The sequence below is a fragment of the Pristiophorus japonicus genome, chromosome 10, assembly GCF_044704955.1.
Source record: "Pristiophorus japonicus isolate sPriJap1 chromosome 10, sPriJap1.hap1, whole genome shotgun sequence".
NCBI classification, from domain to species: Eukaryota; Metazoa; Chordata; class Chondrichthyes; family Pristiophoridae; genus Pristiophorus; species Pristiophorus japonicus.
Window position 1 is genome coordinate 102390593 of NC_091986.1, and position 13331 is coordinate 102403923.

The window sequence follows — 13331 nt, forward strand, 5'->3', positions numbered from 1 at the left end:
GTTTTTTATCCTGTGGAAACTTGGGCCCATGGTCCCTGTAAACCCCAGCAATTCAACGCCGGAGTGCCTCAGCATGCGTGATACTAGCATAACCTCAGATTTTCAGTGATTGTGGCTTAATATGGAAACTACTCAATTCATTTACAGTTCTAACAAACCATTCAGGACGAGTAGCCTCGTTGTCAATCACAGTGCCAATTGGTGGATTTTGAAGCATCCCATTCACATCAGCAAAGAATCTGCAGGTACTTTTCTTCCGAACAACAATGATAGTTACTTTGGGGCTAAAAATTAGAAGAGAGATTTTCATTAAAATGTACAAAAGCAAAATACTGCGGATGCTGGAATCTGAAATAAACAGAGAATGCTGGAAATCTCAGCGGGTCAGGCAGCATCTGTGGAGCGAAAAACAGAGTTAATGTTTCGGGTCGACAACCTTTCGTCAGAACTGCCGCATGTTCTAAAAGAGCACGTTCTTAAGCACTGAAAGGGGGAGGGGAAGAAAGAACAAAAGGGGAAGTTTGTGATAGGCAGGAGAGATTAGAGAGACAAAAGGGATGATGGGCGGAATTGAAATGGTAATGATAGAGATTAGAAAAAGGTTAATCTGGATAGGGTGTGAATGGCATATTAATGACCAGCTGTCATTATAGACAAAAAGAAAAAAAAATAAAATAAAATAAAACATAAGATGGGAGCCAAAGATGACCAGAGGTTATGCTCTGAAATTGTTGCACTCGATGTTGAGTCCAGAAGGCTGTAAAGTGCCTTAACGAAAGAGGAGGTACTGTTCCTCGAGCTTGCGTTGAGCTTCACTGGAACAGTGGAGGAGTCCGAGGACGGAGATATCAGAGTGGGAGTGGAGAATTAAGGTGACAGGCGAGAGGAAGCTCAGGGTCACACTTACGGACTGAACAGAGGTGTTCAGCAAAGCGGTCACCCAGTCTACGCTTGGTCTCTCCAATGTAGAGAAGACCACATCGTAAGCAGCGAGTACAAGTAAATCGCTGTTTCGCCTGGAAGGAATATTTGGGGCCATGGATAGTGGGAAGGGAGGAGGTAAAAGGGCAAATGCTGTATCTCCTGCGCTTGCACGGGAAAGGCAGGGGGTGCTGGAGGTGACTGCGGAATGAACCAGGGTGCCGCCTCTGTGCGCACTTCTTCGGCCAGGAGTCTTCCCCAGCACAGCTAACCTTTTCTCCCGTTTTCAGAATTCTCACTCTACCTGGACTCCTCCGTATGGCCTCTTACCCTCTGTAGACCTCTTCATTGAAAACTGCCGACGGGACATTGGCCGTCTCAATTTCTCTGCTCCCCTCACTCACTCCAACCTACCTCCCTCTGAACTTGCAGCACTCGGCTTGCTCAGATCCAACCCCAACCTTTTTATCAAAGCTGCTGACAAGCGCTGTTGTTGTTTGGCGAACCAACCTCTTACCTTACAGAGGCTGATCGACAATTCTGTAACATCTTCCCCTATCTACCCCTGGGCCATGACCCCACTACTGAACATCGAGCCATAATTTCCCAGACTTTCACTGACCTCATCTCCTCTGGAGAACTTCCCTGTATAGCCACCAATCTCATAATTCCCCAATCCCACACAGCCCGCTTCTACCTCCTTCCCAAGATCCACAAACAGCACTGCCCCGGTAGACCCATCGTTTCAGCCTGTTCTTGCCCTACAGAACTTATTTCTTCCTATCTCAAATCTATTTTTTCTCCCCTCTCTTCCCACCTACACCCACAACTTCTCTGACGCCCTCCGTCACTTTAACAATTTCCAGTTTCCTAGCCCCAACCGTCTCCTTTTCACCATTAACGTCCAATCCATCTACCCACTTTCATCCCCCACCAGGATGGCCTGAGGGCGCTCCGCTTCTTCCTCGAGCAGAGGCCCAACCAGTCCCCATCCACCATCACCCTCCTCCGCCTGGCTGAAGTTGTTCTCGCATTGAACAACTTCTTTAACTCCTCTCACTTTCTCCAAATTAAAGGTGTTGCTATGGGAACCTGCATGGGTCCTAGCTATGCATGCCATTACTTGGGATATGTGGAACATTCTTTGTTCCAGTCCTACTTGGGTCTCCTCCCTCACCTTTTTCCAGTACATTGATGACTGTATCGGTGCCGTTTCCTGCTCTCGCCCGGAACTTGAAAATTTCATTCACTTTGTATCCAATTTCCACCATTCCCTCACCTTCACATGGTCCATCTCCGACTCTTCCCTTCCCTTCCTCGACTTCTCTGTCTCCATTTCTGGGGATAGACTTTTGATCAGTATCCACTATAAGCCCATTGACTCCCACAGCTACCTGGATTACACTTCCTCCCAGCCTGCATCCTTTAAGGACTCCATTCCATTCTCCCAGTTTCTCTGTCTCCGTCGCATCTGCCCCGACGACGCCACATTTCACACTAGTGCCTCTGACATGTCTTCCTTTTACCTCCACCAAGGATTCCCCTCTGCCGTGGTTAACATGGCCCTCGACCATGTCCGTTCTATTTCCCGCACCTCTGCTCTCACCTCTCACCCCTTCCCCCCCCCCTCTTAGAACCATGACAGAGTTCCCCTTGACCTCACCTTTCACCCCACCAGCCTCCACGTTCAATGGATCATCCTCCACCATTTCCGTCACCTCCAGCGTGATCCCACCAATAATCGCATCTTCCCCTCCCCTCCCCTCCCCTCTCAGCATTCCGAAGGGACCGCTCCCTCTGCGACACCCTGGGCCATTCCACAGTCACCCCCAGGACCCCATTCCTTTCCCACGGCACCTTCCCATGCAAGCGCAGGAGATGCAACACCTGCCCTTTTACCTCCTCCCTTCCCACTATCCAGAGCCCCAAATACTCGTTACAGATGAAACAGTGATTCAGAGACATAGAAAATAGGTGCAGGAGCAGGCCATTCGGCTCTTTGAGCCTGCACCACCATTCAATATTATCATGGCTGATCATGCAACTTCAGTACCCCATTCCTGCTTTCTTTCCATACCCCTTGAGCTCTTTAGCCTTAAGGGCCACATCTAACTCCCTTTTGAATATATCTAACGAACTGGCCTCAACAACTTTCTGTGGTCGAGAATTCCACAGGTTCACAATTCTCTGAGTGAAGAAGTTTCTCCTCATCTCGGTCCTAAATGGCTTACCCCTTACCCTTAGATTGGACTTCCCCAACATCGAGAACATTCTTCCTGCATCTAACCTGTCCAATCCCGTCAGAATTTTATATGTTTCTATGAGATCCCCTCTCATTCTTTTAAATCCCAGTGAATATAAGCCTAGTCGATCCAGTCTTTCTTCATATGTCAGTCCTGCCATCCCGGGAATCAGTCTGGTGAACCTTCGCTGCACTCCCTCAATAGCAAGAATGTCCTTCCTCAGATTAGGAATCAATTTAGTATACTGTATTCGCTGCTCACGATGTGGTCTTGGGGAGACCAAGCTTAGATTGGGTGACCGCTTTGCGGAGCACCTCTGTTCAGTCCGTAATTGTGACCCTGGGCTTCCGGTTGCCTATCACTTTAATTCTCCACTCCACTCCACTCCCACTCTGATATCTCCATTCTCGGACTCCTCCACTGTTCCAATGAAGCTCAACGCAAGCTCGAGGAGCAGCCCCTCATCTTTTGTTTAGGCACTTTACAGCCTTCTGGACCCAACATAGAGTTCAACAATTTCACAGCATAACCTCTGGTCATCTTTGGCTCCCTTTCCCTCTGCTCTCCGCTCCCGCCCCCCACCCTATCTTATGTTTTTTTTCTTCTTTCTTCTCTTTTTTTTCTGTCTAGAATGGCAGCTGGTCATTACTACGCCATTCACACCCTATCCAAATTAACCCTTTTCTAACCTCCATCATTACCATTTCAATTCCGCCCATCATCCCTTTTGTCTCTCGAATCTCTCCTGCCTTCTACCCTATCACAGACCTTTCCTTTTGTTCTTTCTTCCCCTCTGCCTTTCAGTGCTTAAGAATGTACTCTTTTCAAACATTCGGCAGTTCTGACGAAGTGTCGTCGATCTGAAAAGTTAACTCTGTTTTTCTCTCCACAGATGCTGCCTTACCCGCTGATATTTCCAGCATTCTGTTTTTATTTCATTAAAATATGTTTAGAACTGATGGCTGCGTAAAGTGTACTGTCTTACTGTTCATTTAAACTTTCTTCCAGCAAACTCATTCCGGATCATAGTCCAGCATATTATCAAACATCCCTTCTTCCTAGCACATCATTAGAATTTAAACTTAAAACTGAACTATAATTTGACTAACAGTTATAGTAAGAATGGCAGCATAGGACGGGACAGTAATGTGGGTCCTGCAGGGTGAGAGAGTTTTGAATAGCAGACATTGACAAATACCTTTACAGGAAGTGTCTCAAATTGAATTTACTTCACCTCAAGATTTTAGAAGGGATCGGTGCTGGGGCCTCAACTATTTACAATCCATATTAATGACTTGGATGATGGGACCGAGTGTAATGTAGCCAAGTTTGCTGATGATACAAAGATGGGTGGGAAAGCAAATTGTGAGGAGGACAGAAAGGGTTGGATTTACGGGTCATTTGCGACTCAGTTTTCATCGGGTTTTGACCCTCCGTGGCAAAAAAGGGGACCGGGACCGATCCGCTGGTCGGGTTTTGCGGCGACGCTTAGAAGCACACTGGGGAGAGCTGCACTGGGTGTGCAACGGCTCTCCTTGCAACACCAGCAGAAGTTTCGACAAACACCTGAACTGTACGCCCCGAAACGTGTCCCGCGATGACTGCCAGGGAAAACACAGTGGTCCAACCCTGCCGGCGACGGTGAGTTGGATAAACTGCAAAAAAGGTAAGTACCAGTTTTTATTCTTTAATATTTTTGTAGGGATTTGTGTTGTAAGGTTGTTGGCAATGTTTTTTGAATGTTTTTGTGAATTTTTTTCCCCTCCCAAGGTCTCTCTCCTGGTCCCGCACTTTAGTTGGCGAGGTTCCCGTTTTTGCACCGCAAAAGCTGTACAATGCCTCCCTTTGTGCTGCAAAGGGCCAAATGACAAAAGTTGCTCCACAAAGCGCAAACGTTAATCGGGCAGTAAATTTCTCGCCCCGCCTCCGTTTTTGCCTTGAAAACCGCAAAGTCGAAAATCCAGTTAAAAAAATCTGCAAAAGGGTATAGACAGGCTAAGTGAGTGGGCAAACATTTGGTAGATGGAGTATAATGTGGGAAAGTGTGAGGTTATTCACTTTGGCAGGAAAAATTAAATGGAGAGAAATTACAAAATGCTGCAGAACAGAGGGGCCTTTTGCATGAAACACAAAAAGTTAGTATGCAGGTACAGCAAGTAATCAGGAAGGCAAATGGAATGTTGGCCTTTATTGCAAGGGGGGTGGAGTATAAAAGTAGGGAAGTCTTGCTGCAACTGTAAAGGGCGTTTTGGTCTCCTTATTTAAGGAGGGATATACTTGCATTGGAGGCAATTCAGAGAAGGTTCACTAGGTTGATTCCTGAAATGAAGGGGTTAACTGATGAAGAAAGGTTGGGCCTATACTCATTGGATTTTTAGAAGAATGAGAGGTGATCTTATTGAAATATATAAGATACTGAGGGGCTCGACAAAGTAAATGCAGAGAGGATGTTTCCCCTCGTGGGGGAGTCTAGAACTAGGGGGCATCATTTCAGAATAAGGGGTCGCCCATGTAGAACTGAGATGAGGAGGAATTTCTTCTCTCAGGGGGTTGTACATCTGTGAAATTCTCTGCCCCAGAGAGCTGTGGAGGTTGGGTCAGCACAAGCAGAGTCATTAAATATATTTAAGGTGGAGATAAACAGATTTTTGAACGATAAGGGAGTGAAGGGTTATGAGGAGCCGGCAGGGAAGTGGAGCTGGGCCCAAGATTAGATCAGCCATGATATTAAATGGCAGAGCAGGCTCGAGGGGCCAAATGGCCTACTCCTGCTCCTATTTCTTATGTTCTTATGCTTAGGTGGAATTGGAGAAAAGTTAACACATCAAGAAGGAAGAGAGGTTTTCAAGCAAGAGTTTCATAGGGTAGCCACCCCGCAGAGAGATAGGAAGCTGGCAGTGGCAAAGGAAGGAGTGGTGACTATCCATAGGTCAGGGAAAGTGAAGAGGGACAGGCTAAATTTGGACACACAGCACAAATTATCATCTCCAACAAGTTTGAAGCACTGGTTTCCTGCGGGAAGGATGAGGACACTAATTGACTCGATAATTGAGAGAACTCCTGTGGAAATTGGTGAAGATTATCAATTCAGTCAGAAATGTAGTTGTTATGTATGCAACACCTTGTAACCAGCATTCTATCGCCACCAGACAGCGCATCTGTTGGAGTCACAAGGGATCCCAGCATCCCTTGGGAGCACTGCATATAAGCAGGCCTCCCATGCTGTGCCAGCACTCTGGAGTCAGAATAAAGATACTAAGGTCATACTTACTCAAGTCTACAGTACTCAGTCACATTGCTTTATTTGAGACATAACAGTAGTAATAATAGAAAACTAGATAGTTAGAGGGGTGGACACTGGGGATAGTCAACTTCTGCCTGAAATGGGTGGAACATTGATGGAGTGGCCTTGCTTCTGGCAAACTGTGGACATCAAACATGTGGCCTGCTGCAACTCGCCGGATATGGGAAGGCCAGCTCCCATGTTCCTTCTGGCCCCACAAAATAAGAATTGAACATTTTCTGGCCCGTTTTCGGAGCGGCCTCCAATGCTCCTGTAATGATTGTTAGTTAGACCGGCTAAATGCCTGGTACAAATGGATGGAGCAATACAAGCTGTCCATTTGTATCTGATAATTGCAAGTGGCGTCCAACAAGCAGCATAGGACCCCAATTTGCAAAGTTAAGCAGCCCCTCATATATGTTTCATTCAGGTATGCCTGAAAATTGCAGCAGACTGGCCTCAGGCATCAATGAGGTAGCGGAGGTGTCCCCTCCTCAAATTTTCAACTGCCGATCTGCCATCTTATAGGTGAGATCTTTTGCAGTACTGAACAAGATGCTTTGTTGCCTCCCAGATGCTAGGGTAAAGGACATTTAGCAAATACTGGAAAAGATTATGGAAGGAAGAAAAAGCAGACTACTACCACAGTCCATGTGGGAGCCAAAGTTATAGGAAAGGAAAGGCCTGAAAGCCTGTAAAAAGAGTTTAGGAAGGAGGCTTAACAGCAGGACTTCACGTAGTAACCTTCAGATTCCTCCCTATGTCACATACTAGAATGGGTAAATATTAGATTAGCTAGCTCAAAAGTGAGAGTAGGACTAGGAAACAGATTCAATCTAGTAAAATATAAACTTAGAATCAATGTCAGTAATTATTCTTAATGAAAAAAGTGATCGATGTATGAAATAGACTTCTGAGAAAAACAGTTTAGGCTGAAACCTTGTAATCATTTAAGAAACAACTGGACGCTGAAATGGGGAGACCTTAGGATCTTTTGAATGGACAAATTAAGATGGCCTGCATCATCTGTAACTGATGTGATCTTTTGCGAATAGTCCCACCTAAACAGGCATATGGGGTCTCACCGGAAAGATGGCACTGCCAACACTGCAGCACTCCCTCAGTAGTGCAAAAATCCAGGGGTGGAATTTCGGAAGGGGTTCGCCTGATCAGCCACGCTAATTTCGGTGGAAACCAAAGTTACATTGGATAATTGAGAGAACTCCTGTGGAAACTGGCGGTGCTTGAGTGAAGTGCGACTCAGTTGGCAGTTGGGACCTGGCCTGTGCTTCTGAGTACAGGTACGACCAACTGAGCCAAGCTGATAGTTGTAGCACTAGTAGCCAGGAAAGTATGTAGTGTGAACAGCTAGCAGTTTATCTGTAATTATAAATCCATGTAGCTTTTAAAAGTAAGATTTTAACTCAGAAAGTTGAAAATAATGAGTATGCAGAAATATCACATTTTTGTTTTAGAGCAATATATTGTTACAAAGGTTTGCTATATGTACATACATTTTAGTGCTTTCATATTTATATATACATGCATTATTGTGTGATTTAGAGAGCTTACTGTTCAAGTAATTTAAATGTTTTGGTGTTTCTGACAAAAAATTTGAACCTTACCTATAATCTGAGTTAACCATCTTGAAGCTGTCTAGTATTTGGGGCACTTCATAGTCTACCAGTGTCATTAGTTGCCCATCCCCTACGCCATCACGATAAACTACAATGCGGGCAGGAAGGATGTGATTCACTTCAAGCCATTTGTTTACAGCACCTATAAAATAATACGTTATACATCAGATGACATTATCAAGTGGGTAATACCTCTCAGACTGTTTCACTGGAGCAAGTAATACATTTACAACAAACTTGTATGGGCATTAAGTTCATAAAGTTGAGGGTTATTATTTCTGATGAACGGAACACTTTATCCATTGCAAGGTGCCTGCCATACAATGTTCCCTATAAGGTGCACGGTCGGGAAGCGATCTGTAAGGTCCCGTGCACTTAAATACACAGACAGCTGCACAGCTGGAGCGGGGGGAGGGGCCCAGTACCCAATGAGCGGGAAAAAATCATAGCGATGAGAGAACAGACCGGGAATCCTCACAGGGTGTGTCATTTGGGACCTCAAGGAGCCAATTTGAATTGGACCGGCATTTGCTAACATATGGAGCCTTGGAACCCGGTGAGCGTTGTTTCAGGATTCTGTTAGTACTTTTTCCGCGGAGATGCATGCAATAAGACACTTACGGACAGCCATTGACGAATGACAGCCAAAGGGCCCACAATTCTCTGCACCCCAGCAACTGCTTTATCCAACGCGCTGATTTTCCCACTGAGAGTGCACATGCTCCTCAGGGCTGCAGTGCATTCTCAAAAGGGAGAAACAAGAGTCAGTCTCGGGGGAGGATGTAGGATGGGGTAGGCGCTGCACCATCGATTTAATGGTGCCAGGGCCCTTGCCACACATCCGCTGGGCCCAATGTCTCTGGTTTGGGACCTGAGACGTGCACTTGGTATTGCTGAGGCTTGCGCTCACCCACGCTCAGTTTCCTGGAACCGCTCGTCGCAAGCTCCATGCAGGAAGGCGGTCTCCAGCCACACTTTGGAACAACACACTGCTTGAGCCGGTTATTGATCTGAAAAAGTTGAGGACCTCAATGTGTGCAGCAGGCAGGAAAGTGAACACATTATATTTTTATTATCTTTTTTTTTGGAATATACTTATTTTTACATTAACGTTTTTGAAAAAATAAATTATCCTGATCTCTAGACTGAGTGTTTTGGTGAACCTCTTCAGGCAAATTTCTTTTTATGTTTTACGTTTCCATTTATGCGGTGTAATGCAGACAAAGGTGAGCTGTGGATGTGTAACCCAAGAAGATGGTCCTGAACCGGAAATGTTGATGTGAATGATGAGTGTCTGATTAAAGCTGAACAATACCAAGTCAGGAGGGTAGGGAAGCACTTGTTAATCATAAATTAGGCCGCAGTTCTACAAGCGATTTTTTTTCCATGTAAAGAGGTTCTGGGTGCACGTCATTGAAAAAGTGGTGGTATAACCAAACAGATAATTGAGGGTACTAAAGGCGCAAGGCATGAGTCCCGTACGGGTTTATGTTTACACAGAGTGCCCGTTAACTCTAACTTTAGTTTCTTACCACCTCCCAACAAAGGTTGGAAACAAAGTTATTGCAAATGTCTGGTGTAATAATAAGAAAATTACCACCAATCAACAATATCCAGTCTATTTGTTTTGGAGATGAGATGTTAAATCTGCTCCTGTGGTTCAGATAGATTAATAAGGGACAGCCAGCACAGATTTGTTAAAGGCAAATAGTGTCTGACTAATCTGATTGAGGTAGCATGGGATGTGTGAGGCTTTGCCCAGAATGCATATTGAAGCGAGGTTTCTTCTCACCAAACCTCCAGAGCTTGACATAATGGCCATCTAGATGGTTTAACTGCTAATCAATTTAACCTGATGTTTTCTGTCTGAATTTACAAAGGAACTGGAGATGACCTGGACAATCTCAGATAGTTAATGTGACCTTGCTAATAGTTGCTATTCATTAGCTTCAGTGCCACCATTGTTCTGGCCAATCTGCTATTAACACCTCACATCATCATCATAGGCAATCTCTCGAAATCGAGGAAGACTTGCTTCCACTCTAAAAGCGAGTTCAATACTGGAATTACAGTCTCTGTCACAGGTGGGACAGACAGTCGTTGAAGGAAAGGGTGGGCGAGGAGTCTGGTTTGTCGCACGCTCGTTCCGCTGCCTGCGCTTGTTTTTTGCATGTTCTCGGCGACGAGACTCAAGGTGCTCAGCGCCCTCCCGGATGCTCTTCCTCCACTTACGGCGGTCTTGAGCCAAGGGTTCCCAGGTGCCGGTGAGAATGTTGCACTTTATCAAGGAGGCTTCGAGGCAGTCCTTGAAACGTTTCCTCTGCCCACCTGGGGCTCGCTTGCCATGTGGGAGTTCCGAATAGAGCGCTCGCTTTGGGAGTCTCGTGTTGGGCATGCGGACGATGTGGCCTGCCCAACGGAACTGGTCGAATGTGGTCAGTGCTTCGATGCTAGGGATGTTGGCCTGATCGAGAACATTGATGTTTGTGTATCTATCCTCCCAGTGGACTTGCAGGATTTTGCAGAGGCAGCACTGGTGTTATTTCTCCAGCGCTTTGAGGTGTTTACTGTATATGGTCCACGTCTCTGAGCCATACAGGAGGGCGGGTATCACGACAGCCCTGTAGACCATAAGCTTGGTGCCAGATTTGAGGTCCTGGTCTTCGAACACTCTCTTCCTCCCAGAGTCAAAATCCAGATTCTGTCCACTAAAGGGTACAACGGACATGATCTTCACGCCGTGATCCTAACCTTCGGATCCACCACAAACCTATGTTTCCTCTGCCCACCTGGAGCTCGCCACATCCGGACCAAGGTCAAGCAGGGCTGCGCCATCATGCCAACGCTCTTCTCGATCTTCCTCACTGCAAATGATTCATCTCATGCTCAACAAGCTCCTCGCTGGAGTGGAACTAAATTATAGAACCAATGGGAATCTGTTCAATCTTTGTCGCCTCCAGGCTAGATCCATGGTCGTCCCATCCTCTGTCACCGAACTACAGTAGGTGGCCGACGCTCGCGTCTGCGCACATTCAGAGGCTGAATTCCAAGCCACCATCAACATCTTCACCTAGGCGTACGAAAGCATAGACCTTACACTAAACATCTGTAAGACAAAGGTCCTCCACCAACCTAACCCCGCCACACTGCACTGCCCCCCGGTCATCAAAATCCACGGCGCGGCCTTGGACAACAGAGACCATTTTCCATACCCCGGGAGCCGACTATCAGCAAGCGCAGACATCAACGACGAAGTCCAACACCGCCTCCAGTGCGCCAACACCTCACATAGGATGTTGCCGGCCTGTTTCGTCCTACTCCACCATTGTCTCGACTAATCTCCAATATTAGCATATACTTCTGACGAAGGGTCATCGACCTGAAATGTTAACTATGTTTTTCTCTCCACAGATGCTGCCTGACCTGGAGGTTTCCAGCATTCTCTGTTTTTATATTAGCATATACTTCTTTTTCTTAGGCAGTCCCCTGGAGTCGAGGATGACTTGCTTCCACCCTAAATTGAATTCCAAGGTGATTGATGAGACCAATGCGAGATCTACAGTCTCTGTCACAGGTGGGGCAGATGGTGGTTGGAGGGACGGGTGGGTGGGTGCTTGATTTGTCGTACGCTCCTTCCGCTGTTTGCACTTCGCTTCCACGTGCTCCCGGCGAAGTGACTCAAAGTGTTCGGCATCTTCTCGGATGCTTCTCCTCCACTTTGAGCGGTCTTAGGCCAGGGATTCCCAAGAGTCGATGTTACATTTTTTCAAGGAGGCTTTGAAGGTGCCCTTGAAGCGCTGTCTCTGCCCTCCGGGGGCTCATCTGCCGTGACATAGCTCGGAGTAGAGGACTTGTTTCCGGAGTCTAGCATCGGATATGCGGACAATGCGGCCCATGCATCGAATCTGATCAAACATGGTCAATGCGTCGATGTTGGGAATATTAGCCTGAGAGGATTTTGCAGGATTTTGCGGCGATGCGTTGGTAACTTCTCCAGTGCTTTGAGGTGCCTACTGGACATTGTCCCTCCTATATGCTTCAGAGACATGAACTATGACCCCGAGATGTTGATAAACTTTGATAGGACACCTGACAGAGCAAATTCTAACACGAGACATGTGAATATAGTTAGAGATTAAATAAAACCACTGATGAGGTTTATAAACCAAAGAAAGCAACTTATTTAATGATTTTTAAGAGTTTGTCTGATTGTCTCGTGATTTGAGAAGGTGAAGTGGCAATATGACATTACTGTATACATGCTTTTAAGTGGCTGCCCATGGACAAAAAGATCATGCTCAAAGGAGTTTGTGGCCCGCTCAGTGCAAAAAAAATTAGAGGGAATATTGCTACATCAGCTGGGAATCCCACCCTATGAGGTTCCCAGCCAATTAAAAGGAAGAGGGTCTCATGACGTCATCTGATGACGCATCATCAGCCGGTTTCCTTAAAGGGACTGTTGTGTATCTGTAAAGCATGCACTCCCATGTTACGCCACCAGGGAGTGCATCCCCTGAAGTTCCAAGGGATCCCAGCATCCCTTGGGAGCACTGTAAATAAGCCGGCCCCTAAGGCCTGCTCCTCACTCTGGAGTGTCTTATTAAAGACTGAGGTCACTTTTACTTTAACCGACCTGTGTGCAGTCTCATCTGGGTTAGGAATACAATAACTGGCGACGAGTACTCGAATCCAATGCAAAGATGCAGCAAACTGTGGGCATCCTGGAGAAGTTCTCGGAGGGTGAGGACTGGGATGCCTATGTCGAATGGCTAGACCAGTACTTTGTAGCCAACGTGCTGGACGGAGAAGGAAGCGCTGCAAAAAGGAGAGTGGTCCTCCTCACGGTCTGCGGGGCACCAACCTACAGCCTCATGAAGAATCTTCTGGCTCCGGTGAAACCCACAGATAAGTCGTATGAGGAGCTGTGTACACTGGTTTAGGAGCATCTTAACCCGAGGGAGAGCGAGCTGATGGCGAGCTATCGGTTCTATACGTACCAGCGATCTGAAAGTCAGGAAGTGGCGAACTACGTCGCCGAGCTAAGGCGACTTGCAGGACAATGTGAGTTTGATGGCTACCTGGAGCAAAGCTCAGAGATTTTTTTTTACTGGGCATTGGCCACGAGACCATCTTATAAAAACTTTTGACTGTAGAGACACCGACCCTCAGTAAGGCCATTGCGATAGCACAGGCGTTTATGTCCACCAGTGATAACACCAAACAAATCTCTCAGCACACAAGTGCTAG

The 13331-nt window shown here is 46.5% G+C and overlaps 1 protein-coding gene across 4 annotated transcripts in view; it reads right to left on the reverse strand.

Moving 5' to 3' along the window:
* LOC139275049 (piwi-like protein 4) overlaps positions 1-13331 on the reverse strand; it is a 116895-nt gene that overhangs the window by 7541 nt on the left and 96023 nt on the right. For all 4 annotated transcript variants that reach the window (XM_070891967.1, XM_070891969.1, XM_070891968.1 and 1 more), the window contains 2 exons: positions 8073-8226; positions 159-284 (listed from right to left, as the gene is read on the reverse strand). In XM_070891967.1, coding sequence (XP_070748068.1) covers positions 159-284; positions 8073-8226 — 280 coding nt within the window. The remainder of the gene's footprint in view (positions 1-158; positions 285-8072; positions 8227-13331) is intronic.